The sequence below is a fragment of the Carcharhinus amblyrhynchos genome, chromosome 28, assembly GCF_965287045.1.
Source record: "Carcharhinus amblyrhynchos chromosome 28, sCarAmb.v2.hapA, whole genome shotgun sequence".
Classification (NCBI taxonomy): Eukaryota; Metazoa; Chordata; class Chondrichthyes; order Carcharhiniformes; family Carcharhinidae; genus Carcharhinus; species Carcharhinus amblyrhynchos.
Genome location: NC_137351.1, coordinates 18628874 through 18650073, shown reverse-complemented (window position 1 = coordinate 18650073; position 21200 = coordinate 18628874). Strand labels below are relative to the sequence as shown.

The 21200-nt window shown below is 43.3% G+C and overlaps 1 protein-coding gene across 6 annotated transcripts in view; it reads right to left on the bottom strand.

The window, feature by feature from the left end:
* Window positions 1-21200, bottom strand: part of atp8b4 (ATPase phospholipid transporting 8B4) — a 288525-nt gene that overhangs the window by 75129 nt on the left and 192196 nt on the right. For all 6 annotated transcript variants that reach the window (XM_080214353.1, XM_080214351.1, XM_080214349.1 and 3 more), the window contains 4 exons: window positions 16402-16515; window positions 11349-11447; window positions 9671-9732; window positions 2153-2225 (listed from right to left, as the gene is read on the bottom strand). In XM_080214353.1, coding sequence (XP_080070479.1) covers window positions 2153-2225; window positions 9671-9732; window positions 11349-11447; window positions 16402-16515 — 348 coding nt within the window. The remainder of the gene's footprint in view (window positions 1-2152; window positions 2226-9670; window positions 9733-11348; window positions 11448-16401; window positions 16516-21200) is intronic.

Genomic DNA, 21200 nt, shown 5'->3' with positions numbered 1-21200 from the left:
TATGTGCGTGCACTGTACGTATAATCCTCAATCACAGAGGTGGGTGGAGGGGTTGCGTGTTGTGGGGGTGAATGCCATGATGTTGGGAGACTGACAGAAAGGCTAAAGGTAATAAGAGGCAGAATAGATACGATAAAGACCAAGCAGCATTCTTCACTAAAATAATTACATTATACAATTTATTTCACTTTGCTCTAATGGGGAGACAGACGAGTTAGTCAGTGTAACAAAGTGCTAAGATATGGAGCTAAAAGGGCTACCACAGGATGAGTCACATGAGACTGTGAAGCCAGAGATAAGAAGAAGTACAGCTAAAAATAGAAACTGTTTACTTGATAGCCAAGTGTGCGAGAGAGCAAATGTTTTAGTTATAAGTTGCCTGCTCACATTACGGGGAAGCACTGGTGTAGTGATACTGTCACTACACTGGTAATCTAGAGACTCCGGGTAATGTAAATGATGGAGTTTGAATCCAACAGAAATCTGGAATTAAAAATCTGCTAATGACCATGAAACCATTGTCAATTTTCGTAAAAACCCATCTGGTTCACTAATGTCCTCGAGGGAAGGAAATCTGCCGTCCTTATCTGGTGTGGCCTAGATGTGATTCCAGAGCCACAGCAATGTGTTTGACTCTTAAATACCCCCTCAAGAGCAATTTGAGATGGGCAATAAATGATGACCAGCCAGCGATGTCCATATCCCATGAAAGAATAAATTTTTAAAAAACCATGTTGTGTTATGGTGTATTTGTGAATGTTTTCCAATGACAGGAATATTTTAGTACATTCTTGTACAAACATGGAGCTCTGTTTGACGTGATTCGTCTCTTTAAGACCAATTGCCATTTTGCTGAATTGGCCACCCAGGAGTTCAGTTGTTGTTTGATTAGGAACTTGAATGTGCTCATCAGTTTTAGATTACAGCTTAGCAATTTAAAGATGGTTTTCATCTGTAGTAAAGCTTGGCATCTGCATCCATGAATACAACATGCATGATTTACTCTGTATACTCGCCCTTTAAGGACAGGGTCATTGTACCATTGTGGTGATTGTCCCTTTAAGGGCACCACGGCAGGGTAAGGGTCACCTGGGGATCAATTGGGAATGAGAATGGGTGGTGACCCCAGAGGGTGGAATCCTCTCTCAGGCAGAAGACATGTAGGGGACTAATGGCAGCCGTGTGGGCTGCTGTTCTGTTGTTTGATAAATACCTGTTGTGTTTCTAATGAAGGGTGAGATTCTCTGGCCTTCCCTCAGCATTTTTCTTGGCAGTGCACCATTTGTTAGTGGCAGGATCCTCTAGTCCCGTCACTAACAATGGGAATTCCCATTCAAGCCACCCCCCACCACCAGGAAGCCCATGACAAAGGGTGCGTCGTTGACAGGATCAGAGAATCCCGCTGACATGAATGGTTGCAGAATCCCGGTCCTGGTCTGTGACAGTATGACTATACAGAATAGTACCCTGCTAACAAAGTGTAGGTAGACAATGCTTTAATGCTGGAAGGTTAGCTGATCTGAGATAGGTTAGCCTTACACTGACTGTAGTCAAATACTGTTTAAAGTAAACAAGAGACATATAGAGAGTTGAATCATAGTTTAATGTGTGGTCAGGGAATTCTGCCAACTAGAATAAAGAACATCTGGCATATTAGAAAATATTTATACAATTGGGGCACCACTTTCAGTATAATTCGACTGAAAATGTTTTGGGGCGGTATGGTACCACAGTGGTTAGCATTGGTGGTCCACAGTGCCAGGGACCCGGGTTCAATACCCGGCTTGGGTTACTGTCTATGTGGAGTTTGCACGTTCTCCCCATGTCTATGTGGGTTTCCTCTGGGTGCTCTGGTTTTCTCCCACAGTCCAAAGATGTGTGTGTTACCTTGACTGGCCATGTTAAGTTGACCCTAGTTTTGGGGGGGATTAGCAGGATAAATATGTGGGGTTATGGGGATAGGGTGGGATTGTTATCAGTGCAGGCTCGATGGGTTGAATGGCCTCCTTCTGTACTGTAGGGATTCTGTGATTCTTGCAGAAGGCACAATGCCACTTTGTCAGTTTAGTTTGGGGAACGTGATAAATACAGCCCTGTATTTATCACCCAGAACAAACTTACAAATAATTAGGTTCTCAACAACAATACTTACAGCCACAAACTGATTGTTTTCCAATTTGATTATGTCTCCGACTCGAACATTCATCCATTTCTCATTTTGTAGCCTGGACAAAAGTAAGCAGAAGGTGTTATCTTTCTCCCTCACTGATCACGTTGCTTTGAGAGAATACATACTCTTTTTAGACACAATGATTGTTAAGAGGAAGGAGGTGGCATAGCAGTGTTGTCATTGCGACTTGTAGTTTAGGGATTAAGCTCGAGGGACCTGGGTTCGAATCCCACCATAGCAGAAGAGGAAATTTGAATTCAATAAAAATCCAGGTTTAAAACATCTAATGATGATCGTGAAACCACTGTAGTCAAAACCCATCTGGTTCATTAATCTCTTTAACAGAGGGAAATCTGCCATCCTTACTTGTTCTGGCCTACTGGCTCCACAGCATTGCGGGTGACTCTTAAATTCCTTCTGAACTAGGGCAATAAATGCAGCGATGCCCATAACCCATGGATGAATAAAGAAAAAGTTGCCTTTCTTTCTTTCAATCCTACACACAACAACGCATAAAACCTATTCTCCTGATTTTGTGGTCATCAAAGTGAAAGAATTGTTTCTTTTCTCTAGCATCCAGTTTCAATACCAAACCTTCTCAGTTCCCTGTCTGTGCATCCTCCTATACTCCCTTACTATTGTCCCATTTCCATGGGGGTGAGATTTGGGGTCAGTGGTGTGCGGCTTATTGGGTCAGCTGGCCATTTCAATCATCAGCTGATAGGGCAGGAACGTGAAACCCAGAGCGTGCTGAATGGTCAAGGTAGGAGCGGGTCTCAACTTGGCGGATTTATTTGGATACCCGGGGAGAGGCAAGTATCTAATCCCAGGCCATTGTCTGGGGAGGTAAGGTGCTCCTTGGAATTGTTAAAAGTAGACATAAATGAGTGTAAAAAGGGCATAAACTCATCACTGTCAAGCTGTCAACTGACCTGTCAAAGCTGAGCTGCTCTGATGAAGGGTCATCCAGACTCAAAACGTTGGCTCTTTTCTCCCTCCACAGATGCTGAGATTTTCCAGCATTTTCTGTTTTTGCCTCCTCCTCACCTTCCCTGCCCTAACCTCCTTCAGGAGGTACCCACCTGTCATATCTGATCCTACCCACATATAGCTCCAGTCCCACACTACGTGGTTTCCCCTTAACATTCTTTGGGCAACTAAAGATATTGGTACTGTCCTTGTTTCAAAAATACCATGGTAAATTTGGGCAACATGGTAACACAGTTGTCAGTATTGCTGCCTCAAAGTGCCAGGAACCTGGGTTCAAATCTGGCCTGGGGTCACTGTGCAGAGTTTGCACATCCTCCCTGTGTCCACGTGGGTTTTCTTTGGGTACTCCAGTTTCCTTCCACACTCCAAAAGATGTGTTGGTTAGGTGGATTGGCCATGCTAAATCCTCACTTAGGTCAGTGAGGTTAGCAAGGTAAATATGTGAGGTTACGAGGTTAGATCCTGGATGGGATTGTGGTCGGTGCAAACACAATAGGGACTCTATGATTCTATGATAACACTATGTAAACTTACATCAAATGCCAGTATAATATGGAAAAAAAACTTCATTTGCACCTTGTTCTCCAAGTCTCAGTGGATAAAAACACCTCGCGATTAAATGGCCATTTTCAGCACAGGTCTACTTTATAACCATCAATTATGCCATGCTGATCATGGTAAGAAACATTGAAACTAGAAGCAGGAGTAGGCCATTCGGCCCTTCAAGTCTACTCCACTGTTCATTTTGATCATGGCTGATCATCAAATTCAATACTCTGATCCCGCCTTCCCCCCACATCCCTTGATCCCTTTAGCCCCAAGAGCGATATCTAATTTCTTCTTGAAATCAGACAATGTTTTGGCCTCAACTACTTTCTGTGGTCGTGAATTCCACACATTCACCAGTCTCTGGGTGAAGAAATTTCTTCTCACCTCAGTCTTAAAAGGTTTACCCCTTATCCTCAAACTAGGACCCGTAGTTCTGGACTCCCCCCCACTATTGGGAACATTCTTTCTGAATCTACCCTGTCTAACCCTGTTAGAATTTAATAAGTTAAGTGAGATCCTCTCTCATTCTTCTAAACTCCAATGAATATAATCCTTATTGACTTAGTCTCTTCTCATAAGACAGACGTGCCATCTGAGGAATCAGCCTGGTAAACCTTTGCTGCATTTTCTCTACAGCAAGAACATCCTTCCTTACATAAGGACACCTCCATACAAAATCCAAGATGGTGCCAGAACGAGGCAGCTTCTTGCAAACTGTGCCCAGCATGCCTTCTAATTTTATCTTTTACTCTCATTCTATGCTTCTAAAGCTTCATCTTAACACTTTTAAACTCTCTTTCTCTACACCTTAGCTACGACTGTAACACTGCATTCTGTAATCTCTTGTTTCCTTCTCTATGAACAGTATGCATAATGTGCAAGAAACAATAATGTTCACTGTATGTTAATACATGTGACAATAATAAGTCAAATCAAATCAAAAATCAAACCAAAACTGCACACAATACTCCAGGCGTGGCCTCGCCAACGCCCTGTACAATTGCAGTGAAACATCCCTATTCCAAAACTCAAATCCTCTCACCAACAATACCATTTGCCTTCTTTACTGCCTGCTGTATCTGTGCGCTTACTTTCAACGACTAACGCACAAGGACACCAATGTCTCATTGAGCGTCCACCTCTCTCAATTTACACCCATTCAAATAGTAATCTCCCTTCCCATTATTGCTATCAAAGTGGGTCACCTCACATTTGTCCACATTATACCGCAGCTGCCATTCGTATTCCCACTAAGTCCCCAATTAAAGTTGCGGTTACATTCTTGTTAATCGCAACTTTAATGTACATGAATCATGGATTCCCATCGGAATCAATATTAAAGTCCAAGTTAGGTTCCATCGGACATTTTACATCCAGAAAGATCAACAAACAAGCTGAAATACTGCACCATACATTTAGAACTCCACGCGTACCCAGCTGAAATAAATTACGTCAGTAAATAGAGAATTAATACAACATAAAACGTAATTTATAAAATTAGACTCAGCTCCAGTACAATGCTTTTAGACTGACCAGGCCCCCACCTAACGGCAGAAAGGTGGTCAGTGGGGATAGAACCTAAAGTCAGTTTCTGTCACTCGATGGGGTCGTCCAGTGCGAGTCAGAATGGAAGATGGGAGCCAGAAGAGCAGCAATTTGAAGGATAGGCCCCAGCGACTGAGGTAGGAACAGAGGCATGGGCAAGAATCATCAAGGCCGGAGGAAGAGGGACTGGGGGCAGGAGCGCTGAAGGAAGTATGTGAACAGAAGAGGACGCCTGTGGCAAACGTCAATGATGTGAAGCTGGCCACATTAAACAGATATACCGACACTACTTTATCCATCATGTTGAAGCTACGCCATGTGATATAACGTTAAGTGGGGACTGATTAAAATCAACCTTTTGCTATCTCCAGCTTCAAAATGGTATGGTGGCACAGTGGTTTGCACGATTGTCTCACAGCGCCAGGGACCTGGGTTCAATTCCTGCCTCAGGTCACTGTTAGGCAAGCAATCAACAGGCCCTGGAGAGGGAGCATGCAGTGTCCACCGGCACAGTTGATGCTTTCCTCACCCGCTGGGCACCGCAGGGGCTGGGGTGTATTATAAACCCCGAAAATCACATTACGATTTAACGTTTTAAGTTTCCTTTCGATTTTGTTTTTTGTTTGTGCTGTTCCCCCTTCTTTTGGGAAGATGCCCCTTTTAATTTGTTCCTAAGTTAATTTGAGTTTGTTTATTTGGTTGACGTTGAAAGATATCCCTGATTAAGGAGTCAATTGATGGCCAATTAGGAAGTCTTTGCCTTGAATTTAACTGGGAGTATCAGTTCCTCTGGCACTCCCGAAGGTAGACTGCTGACTGCGAGCACTCTGCGTGTTGCGGTTGGACTTGTAAACAAAGGGATTTTTGGTGAAGAGAATTCTGCCTCCGAGGACTTATTAGAGGCTTACAAGGCGGGCGGGAAACATGCAGTCAACAGCCTTCAGGATCTGCGTTGCCCAAATAAATATAATGAGGCTAGTAGCCTCACATTTAATGGCCTTTTGGGTTTCAAGTGACTGATTTTCTGGCCTCAAGAATCCTAGCACCTCAAGGGATACCCTGAAGGCCACTTTAGGGAGCAGACAAGTGCCTTTACAGCATTGCTTGTGGGCCAAGAGCACTCACTTCCCTTCCCTGGAATTGGAATTTGCAGCCCCCACCAAAAGGAGTTGGGAAATCGGACATCAGGCACTCCCGAAGGGAAGGGATTCGACACCGTTCCACCGCACTTGCACGGGCAGCTGCATGCTCTTTATACCCACGGCTGCGACCTGCTCGCTGCCCCGTCCATCCGGCTGACTTCTGGGTGGGATAGTGAATGAAAGGAAGAGTCGCGCGCAAGTGAGGATACCCGGACTACAGGTTATGCAGGTGAAACAACACTTCAACTCAAACCATCCTGTCAACTTCAGAGTTTGATTTGCCCTTACACCAACTAATCGTATTTGTGACAAACGTATCTATTTTTAGCTGCTGTGGCTTTGATTCTAATCCCCAACCTTCAATCTTTGGCAGTTATCAATCTATAATCTCTAACTGCTGAATCTGCGGTGAGGGTTGTATTTCCTCTTCTGCAGCCAAACTGCTGCAAAGTTCACGTCCTGAACGGCAATGGTTTTCTGATGGACTGAATCGGTAAACATGCTGCTTTCAGAATGATTCAGGGAAGAACTGTATGACACTCATGACAGGAAACACACCCGGTCAGTCAATGTCTAAAGGAAGACAGGCTAATAAACTCAAGTGGGAGTTTTTGGCTGAACTCTGGGGAGTTTCAAAAACGTTCACCCAACTTCCTCTGGAATATGGACTCTGTATTCTGCGCAAGTGAAGTGGTAGCTACAGGAATCACTCACTAACGCTGCCCTCCACATCCGGCGTAATGTGTGATAAGCAACTTTTGGCCAGAAAATGATCACAACATTGAAATGGAACTTGACTGGCCAATGCAAAATAATTTGATTTCAGCTCAAAAGAGATTTTTGTTTTTAATTAAGGGGAAGAGCTTACCAAAAAATTTCTAAGTGCCGAACAAGGGGAGAGAACTGCACCGATTTTTTGGGCAAGTTAAAAATCCAATCCTGCCACTTATCACACTCTGAGAAACAAAAAGAAGCAAAATCTGTTTTCTGCCAGCAGAGGGAGGGGGCTAGGCCTATGCTTGCCTGAAAGCCAGAAAGAAATCCCACAACACCAGTTTAAAGTCCAAACAGGGTTATTTGTCACAAAAGCCCTAAGCTTTTGGGGCTGTCCTGAAAGCTTGGGGCTTTTGCTACAAATAACCCTGTTTGGACTTTAAACTGGTGTTGTGGGATTTCTTTCTGTTTTACCCCAGTCCAATGTCAGCATCTCCACATCATGCCTGAAAGCCAGCAGCTTACACCAGAGGGCACCATTGTGCATGCACAGATCTCTCTTTGTTCTGTGCAAAAGCACAGAGACCTGTCAGGCACTCAGCCCTGGATATCGCTCACCCCCAGTCCAGCTGATCAGTCCCTCCACTCCCCCCACAAGGGTTGGCTAAACACTTCCCCCCCCAAACCCCAATCCATCAGCTTCTCCTGTGCCAGAGATCAATATAGCAGAGACCTAGAATACCAATGCCAAGTTTGTTCCGACACTTTACCTCCTATGTATACTACATTATACTGATTACCACCATTGGCCAATTTTGACTTCGGTCCCAAACTGTGTTCAAGTTCCAGCCCTTATTGAATTGACTGAAGTTGTTCCCTAATGCAGATGCTGTTCCCCCATGGAGCAACTTGAATGGGGATGAGCCTGGGAAATGTAGATGCCCATCGAGAAGGAAACTGGACAGTTTGTGACTAACAGATACATGACCATGTTGATTCTGTTTGGACATTGGGGAAGTACATTTCTGTACAAGCAAAATAATATCGCTATTGCGTCCCGATTTCATGCATTCCTCCTCCTTTGGTCTGTTCATGTATTTTTTCCAGCAATGTGTAGTTTTTAAGATGGTTATTTATGAGGCTGCTCAGGGAGATCCAAGGAACTGTCATTATCTGGCAGTAGCTATGAACAATACTCAAGAAAAGATACAATATAGGACAGCCCATGCTTTGACACAAGTGGAATTTGTTTAATGATCATTTTAATTAAAGTGTTGATGCACTTTTGGTCACGTTTATTTTGCGTATCTGTTGGGCTTAGAAAAACATCAGCTCTTTTGGATTGATGATCACCAAGTTACTTCCCTTTTCTACTCTTGCTGCTCTAGTTCACTATATATAATGACGTGGAGATGCTGGCGTTGGACTGGGGTGAGCATAGTAAGAAGTCTCGCAACACCAGGTTAAAGTCCAACAAGTTTATTTGGTAGCACCAGTTTTTGCAGCACTGCCCCTTCATCAGGTGAAGGGGCAGTGCTCTAATAGCTTGTGCTACCAAATAAACCTGTTTTACTATTTATAGACAGTATAATTCTTATTCTTTTAAGATGCATTTCAAGCAATTTTAAGGGCGTGAGGCTGATCTGTATGCCAGAATTTTACCATTCGCCCATTTGAGGCTCGTAAGATCCCGCCTGAGGCTAACAGAGAATGCCGTTCTGCGAGTCTTGCCCACCCCGATTCTGGGGCAGGTGAGGTGATAAAATTCCGACCATAATCTCCAACCCTCGAATCACTGCAGCAAGGTCGAAGAACTTGGCTACCAACCAAGTTTCCATTCACTGCAGCGGCTTGGGAAAATCCCACCAGCATGAATGGTAGTAAGTTTCTAGTCAAAGTCTTTTAATTCCTATAATTACAGGACTATTTGATCACATATAGCCTTATCACATATATCCTTACAACATATAATTATGTTCTAACCGCAATTCCATTCTAAGGTTAATCTGTATGATGCTTGAGGTTTTGCATTAACACATTCACCTTCTTCACAGGGTGGCATGCTGGCACACAGGTTAGCACTGCTGCCTCACAGCACCAGGGATCCAGGTTCGAATCCAGCCCTCGGGTCACTGTCTATGTGGAGTTTGCACATTCTCACCATATTTGTGTGGGTTTCCTCCGGGTGCTCCGGTTTTCTTCCCACAGGTTAAGGGGATTGGCATTAGTAAATTGCCCCTTAGTGTCAGGGGGATTAGTAGGTTAAATACATGGGGTTACGGGGATAGGGCCTGGGTGGGATAGTTGTCGGTGCAGGCTCGATGGGCCAAATGGCCTCCTTCTGCACTGCAGAGATTCTATGACTCAAACAAAATGATTAAATGTTGCAACTATCAAATGGATAAAGAAAATGTTAATTTTGCATCTCCATTTTTTAATAAAACGTGTATGTATATGTGGAAATATTAAAGCAATAATCTATCATTTAAACTTCAGTACAGGAAGAAATTATTCAGGTCTATGATCACCTTTGCAGATTGCAAAGTTATATTACACTTACTTGCCATCAATAAGCACCTGAGAGTGTCGGTTGTTGACCTGATTATCACTCTTGTAGCGAAACTGAAAAGTAAAAAAAAAGTCACATTAAAACTGTCAAAGGTTAAATACAAAGATCCTTTTTGCTAAGAACAATGATTTATTTCTTCAAAGATGTTCCATCATTGAATATTTATACAAGGCCTTTAGCATTGCTGAAAAAGGAGACACACCATCAACACTTTTTTACTGTGGATTCATCCTCACAGGTCCAGGAATACCAAATTTCAAAGCAAACAACAATTTATACCACTTGAGAAAAGGGTGCTGATTGGTTTGCAAGTGGATCTGATTGGTCATGGTGTTGCCATGGAGACTGCGCCAGGAAACAGTTTTCCCACATGCTGAAAAAGGCTTGATGCCATTCAACCAATTCACTAATGTTCTTCAGGGAAGGAACTCTGCCATCCTTCCCTGGTCCGGCCTACATGCAACTCCAGGCTCACAGCAATGCGGCTAACTCTCAAAAGCCATCTGAAACAGCCCTGTGAGCCACTCAGATCAAGGGCAGCCAATGACGTCCACATCCCATTAATTAAAAAAAAACTTGAGATGTGATGAAATGGGCTCTTTTGACAGATCACATTTTCCTTCCTTTCTCTTCAGCTCTGAAAGATTGGCTGCCACCATTTCATATGAACCAGATGAATGCTACAAAACATGGAATGGAAACCAAAACATAACGTTACCAATAACATACAGCACGTGTTATATATATTAATTGGTTGCTCCTCGTATACAATGTGCGAGGCTACAAAGTCATCATTTGTACACCGGGGTAAATGAAGCAGAGCGTTTATTTAAGTTGACGGAGAACTTACTTGAGAAATGAAGTGGTTGACTTGAGTGAAGAGGTACAGAATCCCACTTATTCCAAATACAGGTGAACACAGTTGGCATAAATGGATCGTTTTCCGATTGGCAGGCAGTGACTAATGGGGTATCGCAGGAATCTGTGCTAGGATCCCAACTGTTCACGTTATATATTAATAATTTGGAAGAGGGAGCTAAATTTATTCTCTCCAAATTTTCAGATGTTACACAGTTAGGTGGGAGGCTGAGCTGTGAGGAGAATGCAGAGATACCTCAGCATGACTTGGACAGGCTGACTGAGTAATGTGGATTAGTGTGAGGTTATCCACTTTGGTAGCAACAATAGGAAGGCAGATTATTATTTGAATGGGTGTAAATTGAGAGAGAGGTGGACACTCATTCAGACCTTGGTGTCCTTGTGCATCAGTCGCCAAAGATAAGCGTGTAGGTAGATCTCGAAGAAATTAGTATAAATCTTGGGGCTAAAGGGATCAGGGGATGGGGGGAGCTGGCAGGAACAAGATATTGAATTTGATGATCAATCATGAACAAAATGAATGATGGAAAAGGGCTGAATGGCCTACTCCTGCTATTATTTTCTGTGTTTCTATGAACATAGAAAATAGAAGCAGGAGTAGGCCATCCAATACAATATATTCATACAAGCAAAATATTCTGTGCACTAGAAAATTACTGTACTGCTTAACACAAGGTGAAGGAGGGGGTTTTCTCTGGGTGTCTCTAACTTCTGAAGATCTCAAATGGCAAATATGTACTAGTCCAACTGTACATCACTTCACTCAAACCAAAATTCATTAAGTACTTACAAAATCATCCGTAGCATCTTTGACAGCAGTGATGGTTAATACCAACACTAAAGGCACTATGGTGGTAAACCATGACAGGGAGGAGATATGTGGAATCAGCTGAAATAAATTAAAGATTTGCTCAATGAGAATCAAGATAAACTATTCACAAATATCTAGTTCTGAAATTTAGCTTCATTTACGTCTGGTGATGCAGTCATTTCTCACATCACAAATAAATTACCTCAAGATTTGAATTAAGCAATATAATTACCAACATGTTTTTTTTTCAGTTTAGTTTATTTATTAGCGTCACAAGGGTGGCACTGATGTCTCACAGTGCCAGGGATCCAGGTTCAATTCCAGCCTCGGCTCACTGTCTATGTGGAGCTTGCACATTCTCCCAGTGTCTGCATGGGTTTCCCCTGGGTGCTCCAGTTTCCTCCCACACTCCAAAGATGTGTGGGTTAGGTTGATTGGCCATTTTAAATTGACCCTTAGTATCAGGGGGAGTAGCTGGGTAAATATGTGGGGTCATGGAAATAGAGCCTGGGTGAGATTGTGGTTGATGCAGACCTGATGGGCTGAATGTCCTCCCTCTGTACTGTATGGTATGAGTCTATAAATAGGCTCACATTAACACTGCAATGAAGTTGCTGTGAAAATCCCCTAGTCGCCACACTCCGGTGCCTGTTCGGGTAACACTGAGGGAGAATTTAGCATGGCCAATGCACCAAACTAGCGCATCTTTCTGGCTGTGGGAGGAAACCGGAGCACCCAGAGGAAACCCATGCAGACACAGGGAGTATGTGCAGACTCTACACAGACAGTGGCCCAAGTCAGGAAGCGAACCCAGGTCCCTGATGCGGTGAGGCAACAATGCCACCGTGCTGCCCACTTTTCTTTAAATTTAGGGTGCAAACTTCCCGTAACAGTGAACGGGAACACATCTGACACACGATTGGTTTGGGATTTGCGGAGCTGGCCCGGGCAGGCGTTAGGTCCCTCAGATACGCTAACGAGGGTCAGACAGTGAGCCAAGCCGGGAATCAAACCCAGGTCCCTGAGGCGACAATGTTAACCACTGTGCCACTGTGTTTGAAGTGTGAAAAAAAAATTCAATAACCAGCAATTGGAATGAAGTGATTGAATTAACAGGAGCAAAGTTGAATATTTTTACAATTTATACTTTAATCAGCAGTACATTTTTACTATGAGTTGGCCCTCAAGAACATTATTATGCTGAACAGAAATTGTTTGCCAACTGTTGCGAAATGGGCTCATGCGAACACGAACATTAGCCTGGGCCAATTAGAAAGAGAGCACTCGACCTGTGCTGTCCCTTCTATATAAACACAGTCCATTTCAGACCATTCAAAGGCTTTTTGTGGTTGAAAAATTAAATTGTTACTAATCTGACCTGACTTCAAGCCAACAGGATTAAATCACAACTTTAGCACACAAACAGTGATTACAGTCAAACAGAAGGGAAACTTGAAACTGTGAAATAAAAATTAAACAGGAAAAAATAAAGCTTTTAAGTGTTTATAATTTTACAAAGGAATTTTATGGCCAGATTTCAGTTGTGAATTCAAAGTTGCAAAAATGCATCACCATAAATTTGTCCTCTTAAAAATATCACAGGAAGCCTACAGTACAGGAGGTGGCCATTCAGCCCATCGAGTCTGCACTAACAACCTCACCTAAGCCCGTAATCCCACATATTTGTGCCACTAATCCCCCTAAACTACACATCCTGGAAAACAAAGGGACAATTTAGCACGGCCAATCCACCTAACCCGCACGTCTTTGGACTGTGGGAGGAAAATGGAGCACTCACATAGACAAGGAGAGAACAGGAGAAATTTATTCATATATATTCCTATTTCTTTCACCTCTGTCCTAACATTGGTGCTATCTTTAGTTTTGGAAAATCAAACCAGGTTTGCTGAAATCATTGCAATTTTAGTTTCTAATACAGTAAACTTAGTGTTATCCAGCACTGTACCAATCAGAATGCTCTATTAGCCAAAATTTTCCCCTATCTGTGATTCTTTTAAAAAGCTAGCTAGAGATCAAGATGTTGCCTGAAGGTCAGAAGTAGCAGTTACCACTTGGAGCAACTGTCTACGAAGCCATAGCTCTGAAAGTTGGAATCAAAGAGTCAAATGGTGGATTTCCAAAACCCCAATCTGACAAATCCACCCTTTGATGAACATTTTGCATCCCTGGGCACAGTGCAGTACTATAACATACCATGAGAGGAAGGACGTAAAGGCTTTGATGAGGTGCAGAAGAGGTTTACTGGATGCTGTCTGGATTGGAGGCTTTGAGCAATAAGGAGAAGCCAGAAACTAAGGTTGTTTTCTCTGGAGTAGCGGAGGTTGAGGAGAGACCTGATGGAAGTCTAGAAAACTATGAGACGCATAGGTAGGGTTGACAGTCAGAATCTCTTCCCAGATGTCTAATACTGGGAGCGTGCACTTAAGGTGAGAGGGGGAAAGTTCAAAGGAGACCTGAGGGGCAAACCTTTTACACAGAGAGTGGTAGGTGTCTGGCATGCGCTGCCAGGGATGTTGGTGGAGGCAGATACAATAGGGGCATTTAAGGAATTTTTAGATAAGCACATGAATATGCAAGGAATAGAGGGATAAAGGGGTCTTTCTCAGGATGGCAGCTGGTGACTAGTGGTGTGCCTCAGGGATCAGTGCTGGGACTACAACTTTTCACAATACACATTAATGATTTGGAGGAAGGAACTGAAGGCACTGTCGCTAAGTTTGCAGATGATACAAAGATATGTAGAGGGACAGGTAGTATTGAGGAAGCAGGGGGCCCGCAGAAGTACTTGCATGGATTAGGAGAGTGGGCAAAAAAATGGCAGATGGAATACAATGCGGAAAAGTGTGAGGTTATGCACTTTGGAAGGACGAATGGAGGCATAGATTATTTTCTAAATGGGGACATGCTTAGGAAATCAGAAACACAAAGGGACTTGGGAGTCATTGTTCAAGATTCTCTTAAGGTTAATGTTGGCAGTTAGGAAGGCAAATGCAATGTTAGCATTCATGTCGAGAGGGCCAGAATACAGGAGCAGGGATGTACCTCTGAGGCTGTATAAAGCTCTGGTCAGACCCCATTTGGAGTATTGTGAACAGTTTTGGGCCTTGGAAATGTTCCAGAGGAGGTTCACAAGAATGATTCCTGAAATGAAGAGCTTGTCGTCTGATGAATGGTTGAGGACTCTGGGTCTGTACTCGTTGGAGTTTAGAAGGATGAGGGGGGGATCTTATTGAAACTTACCAGATACTGTGAGGCCTGTATAGAGTGGATGTGGAGAGGATGTTTCCACTAGTAGGAAAAACTAGAATCTCAGGTTAAAGGGACAACCCTTTAAAACAGAGATGAAGAGGAATTTCTTCAACCAGGGAGTGGTGAATCTGTGGATCTCTTTGTCGCAGAAGGCTGTGGAGGCCAGGTCATTGAATGTCTTTAAGACAGAGATAGACAGATTTTTGATTAATAAGGGGGTCAGGAGTTGCGGGGAAAAGGCAGGAGAATGGGGATAAGAAAAATATCAGCCATGATTGAACAGCAAAGCCAACTGATGGACCAAGTGGCCTAATTCTGCTCCAATGCCTATGGTCTTATAGTCTTATGGAATAGAGGGATATGGACCACAAACAGGCAGAAGGGATTGGTTCAATTTGGTGTCACGTTCGACACAATATCGTGGGCCAAATGGCCTGTTCCTGTGCTGTACTGTTCTATATCAACGGCAGGGTTCTGAGGAATGTGGAAGAACAGAGAGATCTTAGGGTTCATAGCCACAGATCTCTGAAGGTTGCCACTCAAGTGGATAGAGCTGTGAAGCAGGCCTATAATGTATTAGTGTTTATTAACAGGGTGTTTGAGTTTAAGAGCCATGGGGTTATGCTGCAACTGTACAGTACCTTGGTGAGACCACATTTGGAATATTGTGTGCAGTTCTGGTCACCTCACTATAAAAAGGATGTGGAAGTATTGGAGAGAGTGCAGAGGAGATTTACCAGGATGCTGCCTGGTTTGGAGGGTAGATCTTATCAGGAAAGGTTGAGGGAACTGGGGCTTTTCTCTTTAGAGAGGAGGAGGTGAGAGGCGACTTAATAGAGGTTTATAAGGTGATGAGGGGATTGATAGAGTGGAAATTCAGAGACTATTTCCTCGGGTGGATGTAGCAGTTACTAGGGGGCAGAACTGTAAGGTTCATGGTGGGAGATTTAGAAGGTATGTCCAAGGTAGGTTCTTTACTCAGAGTGGTTGGGGTGTTGAACGGACTGCCTGTGACGATAGTGGAGTCGGACACTTTAGGAACTTTCAGGCGGTTATTGGGTAGGCACATGGAGCACACCAGAATGATAGGGAGTGGGATAGCTTGATCTTGGTTTCAGACAAAGCTCAGCACAACATCAAGGGCAGAAGGGTCTGTACTGTGCTTTACTGTTCTAGGTTCTGTGTTCTATTGACAAACATTTTTACACACATGTACTTTTTATACTACTTGCACTTACATTTTTCTTAAATGTATTTCCTCACAGAAGGGTGTGCAATAGTAATAAAAATGTTCATGTAAAGCTGTCTTCTGGCTCCCGAATGTCTGAATGTTATCACAAGCAGCTCGAAGGTTCAGAGTGATTGGCCACCCCTGGACTATAAGATCTGATTCAATGTTACAAATCACTTCCGATACGGAAGTACTCATTTTGCAAGTGGCGATGGACTTGCTAGTTTCTTAAATCAGGAGGTAAATGGCTCTATTTGTCAAGTCCAAACTGATAGGTAATAAGGTGTAGGATTGGCAGTTACAGATATCAAAAAAAATCTATAAATCAGTGAGACTGATGCTAACGGCAGCCAAGAGTTGGTTTCATGAGATGAAATTAATCACTTTTAATATTGAATAAAAGTGTCATTTTGAATAGTTCATTGTCAAGGAAATGTTAAACTGCAGACCATATGTAACCACAGTCACATGATACCAATTACAAATATCTCCCACGCCCCCCACTCCGTTTTGAATTTGTGGATCACCAACCTGTAAGAGCAACAGGAACAGAAAATAGGCGTTGGCAACTCGCTGGAACTGCTCAAACAGGTTAATAGGCAAAAATGTGATAACGTTGTACTTTGATGTTTTGATGCGGTTGTTCTGAAAGAGCAAAAATATTCAAACATGATCAACAACTGTTGAATTTTCTGATTAGTATTAAATTGTAAACCAAAGGCAAGTTACTAGCAACAGCAACTCTGACAAAGGGCTTCCTTAAGTCGAAATGTTGGCTCTATTCTCTCCCCACAGACGCTGTCAAACTTGCTGAGTTTTTCCGGCATTTTCTGTTTCAGATTCCAACATCTGCAATATTTTGCCTTTTGCTAGCAGTAAGCACGTTTTCATCTACTGTTCAAACACAGGCCATTTAAAAGATTAAAAAACTTGCTAGTTCAGCTTTTTAATGCATTTTTTAATAGCTATCTTCAAGATTCTTCTAATATACGTTTTTCTTCAGAGTTCTTTTGTATCCACAGTTTTCAGTGCCTCTGAGAATACTTATCTTAATTCACATTAGCGATGTAAGCACTGCTGGCAAAGCCAACATTTATTGCCCACTCCTAATTGAACTTGAACTAAGTGGCTTGCCAGGTCATTTCAAAGGGCAGTTCACAGAATTGTTCTGGTGCAGAAGGAGGCCATTTGGCCCATTTTGTTAGCATTGGCTCACCAAATGAAAAGTTAAGGGTCAATGGCTGTGGATCTAGACTCTCAAATAAGCCTGACTTGGTTAAGATGGCAGATCACTCCTCTGAAGGGTATTATTGAACCAGGTAAGTTCCATGGTCACCATGACTGAAACTAGCTTTTTAATCCAACGTTATTAATTAATTCAGTTAAATCTCCCCATGGTAGGATTTGTGTTGTGTGCCTCTCGCTTCCATCTGGGCCTCTGGTCTAGTAAATAGCAACTAATCCAGTAACATTACCATTCTGTTACAGTTCCCCTACATCCTCATGATCAACTACATTGATCGCAAGACCCCCATTGCATGGCTGATTGGATTCCAGTTGCTGCCTCATGACACTATCATCACAAGATGTGGTGGAAGCCTCCATGTATAGATTAACAAGCCTTCGACTTCATATACGGATCACAACCTGATTCTGGTTTTGTTTAAGGGCTCGGCCATAGGAAGGTAGTTCCCTTGCCTTCTTTAATAAGTTTGTGGGGGGACTGAGGTGGTAAGCAGTCTAAAGCTGTAGATCTTGGTTTAAACATGCAGCCAGGAGGGAACCTCTTACCTCCTAGCATCACACTGAAGCCCAAAACTTTTTAAAACCTTGCCAAAGGTTAAGATGACTGGGACAGTATTCTTCACCATTTAGAAGAATGAGAGGCGATCTCACTGGCGTGCAAAGATCCCACCAGGGCTGATGCAGAAAGGATGTTGTAAGGGAAGGTGGGGGAACGGTTCTGGAACCTCAGACAAAGTCTCAGAGTAAGGGACGGACCATTTAGGACTGGGATGAGGAGGACTTTCTTCAGTGAGGATGGTAAGTTTTTGGAACTCTCCATCCCATGGGGGTTGTGGAGACAAAGTCATTTGACAGTGTTCAAAGCAGAGGTCGATAGATTTCTAGATACCAATGGCATTGAGGGATACGGTGATAGTGCAGGAAGATGGCATAATGGTAGAAGATCAGCCATGGTCTAATTAAATGGCAGAGCAGGCTTGAGAGGCCGAACGGTTGATCTTGCTCCTGTGTTCCAACATGGAGGCCATGATGAAAATGGTAGGAAGTTAAGGTAACTCTGGATGTAAATAGCTGTTGCATTCTGGTAACCAATGCCTGGCTAGTGTTCTGAAGAAAAGGTTTTAGGGTCCCTCATTAGCATATTTGAGGGATCTAACACCTGCCAAGGCTGACTCTGCAAAGCCTAAACCCATTGTATGTCAGATGTGTTCCCTTACACAGTCACAGGAAGTTTGCACCCCAAGTTTTAAAAAAAGTGGGTGGCATGCTGGCACAGTGGTGAGCACAGCTGCCTCACAGCGCCAGGAACCCAGGTTTGATTCCTGGCTTGGGTGACTGTGTGGAGGTTGCACATTCTCCCCGTGTCTCAGGGAACTCCAGTTTCCTCCCACAGTCTGAAAGATGTGCAAATTAGATTCATTGGCCATGCTAAATTGCCCCTTAGAATCAGGGGGACTAGCTAGGGTAAATGTAGGAGGTTATGGGATAGGTTCTGGGTGGGTTTGTGGTCAGTGCAGGCTTGATGGGCCAAGTGGCCTCTTTCTGCACTGTATGATTCTATGATACTCTATGATACATGCCGGTTAGGTGCATTGGCTATGCTAAATTCTCCCTCGGTGTAGCCAAACAGGAGTCGGACTGTGGCGACTAGGGGATTTTCACAGTAACTTCATTGCAGTGTTAATGTAAGCCTACTTGTAATACTAATAAACAAACTGTAAAATTTGAATCTTATTGTGTCAATTTTCGACCTAGGAAACAGGGACAATGAGGAACAACTTCACCATTTGAAAACTTCAAATTTTCAGCTTATCCTATTTTAAAAATAAGTTCCACCCAATCAGGATTGGTCTCATAGCTGGAATCTGCTTTGAAGGTGTAACTACTGTGACACATTTTAGTCACAAGGGTCAAACGTTCACCCAAACGGAACATTGCAAAAGGTCAAATTTTAACAGTCTTTACAATTTACTGTACACCACCAAATTAGTGAGGCAATGGTCTTGTGGTAAAGACACTGGGTGAATCCAAATTAATGCTCTGGGGACATGGGTTTAATTCTCACCATAGCAGCTGGTGGAATTTAAATTCAATTCAATTTAGAATTAAAAGCTGTTCTCAGTAATGCTAACCATGAAAAGATTAGTGATTATCGTGAAAACCCATCTGGTTCACTTGTGTCCTTTGAGGAAGGAAATCTGACATCCTTGCTTGGTCTGACCAAACTCCAAACCCACAGAAATGCAGTTGACTTGTAACCGCTTTCTGAAATAACAGTGTGTGTGAGAGAGAGAGAAAATGTGAGAGAGAGTGTGTGTGTGTGTGTGTGTGAGTGAGAGAGTGATTGTGTGTGAGAGAGTGATTGTATGTGAGAGAGTGAGTGAGAGAGTGAGTGAGAGTGTGTGTGAGGGAGAAGTGAGAACGTGTGAGAGAGAGGGAAAGATGTGAGTGTGCATGCGAGACAGAGAGGTTTGAGTGTGTCTGAGAGCAAGAGAGAGAAGTGAGAGCGTGTGTGTGAGAGAAGGGTAAGAACGTGAGTGTATGTGAGAGAGGTTTGAGTGTGCGTGTCCCTGTGTGTAAGGCAGAAATATGAGAGCGAGAGCGACAGGCGTGAATGTGAGTGAGAGTGAGAGAGGGAGTGGTGAGAATGCTTTTTCAGGGTTCCATTAGTACTCGAGAAGTCAAAAGGGTTCCATGACTGGAAAAGTTTGGGAAGCATTGATCTAGATCCTTTGATGCCCTTGCAAGTGAAAGTGCTGTGGCAGGAACTGTCAGTGATAGCTACTGAACTACAAAATGTGGAAAGTTATAGTTTAAGGGAGGGGGGTCTGGTTGGAATGGGGGGGGGGGGGGCAGGGGGGATGGGATGGAGGGTGGGGCAGGGGGGTAGGGTGGGGCAGGGGGGATAGGGTGGGGGTTGTGGGTGTTGTGTTCCGCACCTTCAGATATTTTATTGTGAATAATGGCGCGTCATTGCTATTGTTCACTTATTCATAATCTATTCAATCCGTGATTTTCATTCCACCCCGACGAATAACAGAATATAATTATTTTTAAAATTGCATCAGAAAAATGCTGGGAAATGAAATCAAAACTGAGACAATCTGCTGTACAATTCATATAAACAACAACTGATGTTACTGGGTGTTGGCCACAAAGGAAATCCAATTTCCTGCAACAGACAAGACTATCCATGGACAATGTCCCGAACAATCCCCACCTCAGTTGTCCATTATTCAGAAAAAAACAAATTTCAAGTATTTCTCCTCACAACAACATGGTTTTAATTCTTCACCAGCTACACAATGATCAAAAATACCCAACTGTCAAAACAGAATCCTACACACTTCACCACTTCAACCCACCACCCTGCTTTCCTGCCCACATGTCCGTCCTTGGCCTTTTGCAATGTTCTAGTGAACCCCAATACAAACTGGAGGAACAGCATCTGCCCCGACCAACCTTTCAGGGCAACTACCTTAAGCATCTGTACCTCTGTTCTGCCATTCACGCATTCTGATCACTTAATGGACACGCTTAGCGCCTTCTTCATCCTCATTTACATTTCCTATTACAGCAACCCTCCTGCCACCCTCATAGCATAAATCTCTTCCGAGTTTCTGTGCTGTTAGCTCTGACGAAGGGTCACCCAGACTCGAAACGTTGGCTCTATTCTCTCTCCTTAATGTCAGACCTGCTGAGATTTTCCTGCATTTTCTGTTTGCGTTTCAGGTCTGGGGAAGACATTTTATCTGACGGATGCATAAATAACGTGGCAGTGTGTAGTCTTTCTGTTTTTGTGCTGGAATGTGAACATGTTTCAACAGGCCAAATATGGGCTATGGGCAAGTGCTGGCAGATGGAATTAGGTGTTTCTAATCTGTCCTTGTGACTTGATGGGCTGAAGGGCCTCTTCTGCACTGTATGATTTTATGGTCATTAAATGTAACCACTGATGCACAAATGTCCACCAGGTGGAGTTGGTGCATTTTTGAAGAAATTTTTGACATTATGGCTGGACTTTTACCAGCACGCCTGCCTGAGGCACACAGGATTGCACCCGAGGCCAATGGGGAATGCCCGTC